Source organism: Octopus bimaculoides, chromosome 4 (genome assembly GCF_001194135.2).
Source record: "Octopus bimaculoides isolate UCB-OBI-ISO-001 chromosome 4, ASM119413v2, whole genome shotgun sequence".
NCBI classification, from domain to species: domain Eukaryota; kingdom Metazoa; phylum Mollusca; class Cephalopoda; order Octopoda; family Octopodidae; genus Octopus; species Octopus bimaculoides.
Window position 1 is genome coordinate 96,034,047 of NC_068984.1, and position 2,717 is coordinate 96,036,763.

General features: G+C 38.8%; 1 protein-coding gene across 1 annotated transcript in view; it reads left to right on the top strand.

The window, feature by feature from the left end:
* Window positions 1-2,717, top strand: part of LOC106871658 (cytosolic carboxypeptidase 2) — a 229,443-nt gene that overhangs the window by 154,651 nt on the left and 72,075 nt on the right. The window contains exons 11-12 of the mRNA XM_052967648.1: window positions 838-983; window positions 2,122-2,223. Coding sequence (XP_052823608.1) covers window positions 838-983; window positions 2,122-2,223 — 248 coding nt within the window. The remainder of the gene's footprint in view (window positions 1-837; window positions 984-2,121; window positions 2,224-2,717) is intronic.

The following is a 2,717-nucleotide window of genomic DNA, read 5'->3' on the forward strand; positions in this document are numbered from 1 at the left end:
GTTTTAAAGAAAATAATATTCATTATCACCATCACTCGTGGCACTCAGTCGGTTACGACGACGAGAGTTCCAGTTGATCCGATCAACAGAACAGCCTGCTCGTGAAATTAACGTGCAAATGGCTGAGCACTCCAGACACGTGTACCTTTGATGTAGTTCTCGGGGATATTCAGCGTGACACAGTGTGTGACAAGGCTGGCATTTTGAAATACAGATACAACAGAAACAAGAAGAAAGTGTGAAAGAAAGTTGTAGTGAAAGAGTACAGCAGGGTTTGCTACTACCTCCTGCCGGAGCCTCGTAGAGTTTTAGGTGTTCTAGCTCAGTAAACACTCACAACGCCCGGTCTGGGAATCGAAACCGCGATCTCTCGACCGCGAGTCCGCTGCCCTAACCACTCGGCCATTGCGCCTCCACTCACCATCACTATCATGATCACCACAAACACTACCATCGCTCTCAACACCAACATTACCACCACCATCACCAGCCTCCTCCTCCTCCTCCTCCTCCTCCTCCTCCTCCTCCTCCCACCCCTCCTTCTCTTTATCATGATCATCATCATGATCATCAATATACGTAATACATTAAGGCGGCGAGTTGATAGAAACGTTAGCGCGCTGGGCAAAATGGTTAGCAGTATTTCGTCTGTCTTTACATTTTGAGTTCAAATACCGCTGAGGTCGACTTTACCTTTCATCCTTTTGAAGTCAATGAAATAAGTACCAATTGAGCACTGGAGACGATGTAAACTGCAAGCCTTGTGCCAAAATTTGAAACCAATATACGTAATACATTAACATCTATATCTATCTGGTTTTTAATTCATCATTCTAGGCTCCAGATAAATTTTCATTCACATCCTGTAAATTCCGCATTCGAAAATGTAAAGAATCAACTGGCCGCGTTGTGATGTGGCGTCAATTACACATTGCCAATAGCTTTACTATGGAAGCAGCGTTCAGTGGTTCGGTTCTTGACAGGTAAGATTCTGCTCTGTTACCAGATTGTGCAACGGTGTTTCATTGTTAAGGAAAGAAATTCACACACACGCCTACCCGGATACACTCGCACGTATACATGCATACACGCATTCTCTCTTTCTGTCGTAGCTGACGAACTTGACTTCTTACATGCATACACACACGCGCAACAACACACACACATTTCCTGAGTAAAACACGGTTAAAAAAGACAACCTGCCAGAGGTAAAAAAAAAAAAAAACGACCCGCAACAATTAACAGTAGAAAGTCGATGTTATTGCATTGTGAAATGAGTGGAAGAGATATCGTTTGCCAAGATAGACGGAAAGACAATAGGAAGGAAACAAGCTATGTGTTATTGTCAAAAGTGAAGCATGTTTAACAATGGCGGACAGTTAACCATCCAGATCATCTTTTACAATGTACATGACTTTCATACAAAGTCTTCAGCATTTTGGATGAGACACATCGTATATACTTTTATTGTCGGAATGGGTACATTCTTAGCTGAAAATTTGATCGAGTGTTCTCTCATGGTTGTAGAGAATATTCAATGAGTCTCATAATTCAGTTGTCGTTGAGTTATAAAATGTATACGTCGGTTACTCAATAGGACTCATTATTCAGTTGTGTGGCTAGTTTTCTTTGTCACAAAGTTTTCTGCGCCTCGTTCTGCTCATACTACCCTTCACCAATCTAACAACAACAACAACGACGACATCGACGACGACGACAACAACAGCATCATCATCATTATCAACAACAACATCAACAACAACAACAACAACAACAACAACAACAACTACTACTACTACTACTACTACTACTACTACTACTACTACTACTACTGCTACTACTGCTGCTGCTGCTCCTGCTATTGCTGTTGCTGCTGCTGATATACAAGACTTAGAAAATATACGTAACATACAGAAAATAGATCTACTCGGTATATATTACGTAGATTAGTGCTAACAGAAAATACACAATCCAAATACAGATAAAAAAACAAAACAACAAAAACACTGCACGGTGCACAAAGCAGCGTTTAATTGTGCAGTGAAAATAAACTACTGATATAATAATAACAATGTTGATTAATGGGGATAATAATGGGGATGATATTTGTGAATGTTTCAGAGGACAGAAACCGTGTCACTTCAGTATTGGAGACTATGAAGACATGGGTAAATCACTGTGTATGGCTATTTATAACTTCCATAAGGCCCAGGCTGATGAACGGTAAGTACAATTGTTCATGCAACGACATAGGATATTTAAGTTGAAGGAAGCAGAGATATGTAATGCAGAGGGATTTTGTGAGAGTTGTTGGTCACTGGTTGTATAGGTGACTGAGAAGTAGCTATTTTGGGTGATAGTGTAGAGATGTGCAAGTGTATGTATGGATGTATGGATATTTTTGTGTAAAAATGTATTTATTAAAACATAGGTTTGTTTATATGTTCAAATATGAATGTACTTGTGAATAAGTATGGGAGCATATTTGTGTAGATGTACTTTTTATCTTTATTTTTATTAAAAAAAAAAATATAAGTTAACGTTTAGATGTTTATGTATGTGTAAATATAAATGTGTGTATATGATTGCGTATACAAGTTTATGTGAGTGTGCGTGTCCACATGTGTATGCATGTGTATATGCACGCACGCATGTGTATGTATGTATGTGTGAATGTGTGTGTATATGTATATATATATATATATATATATATATAT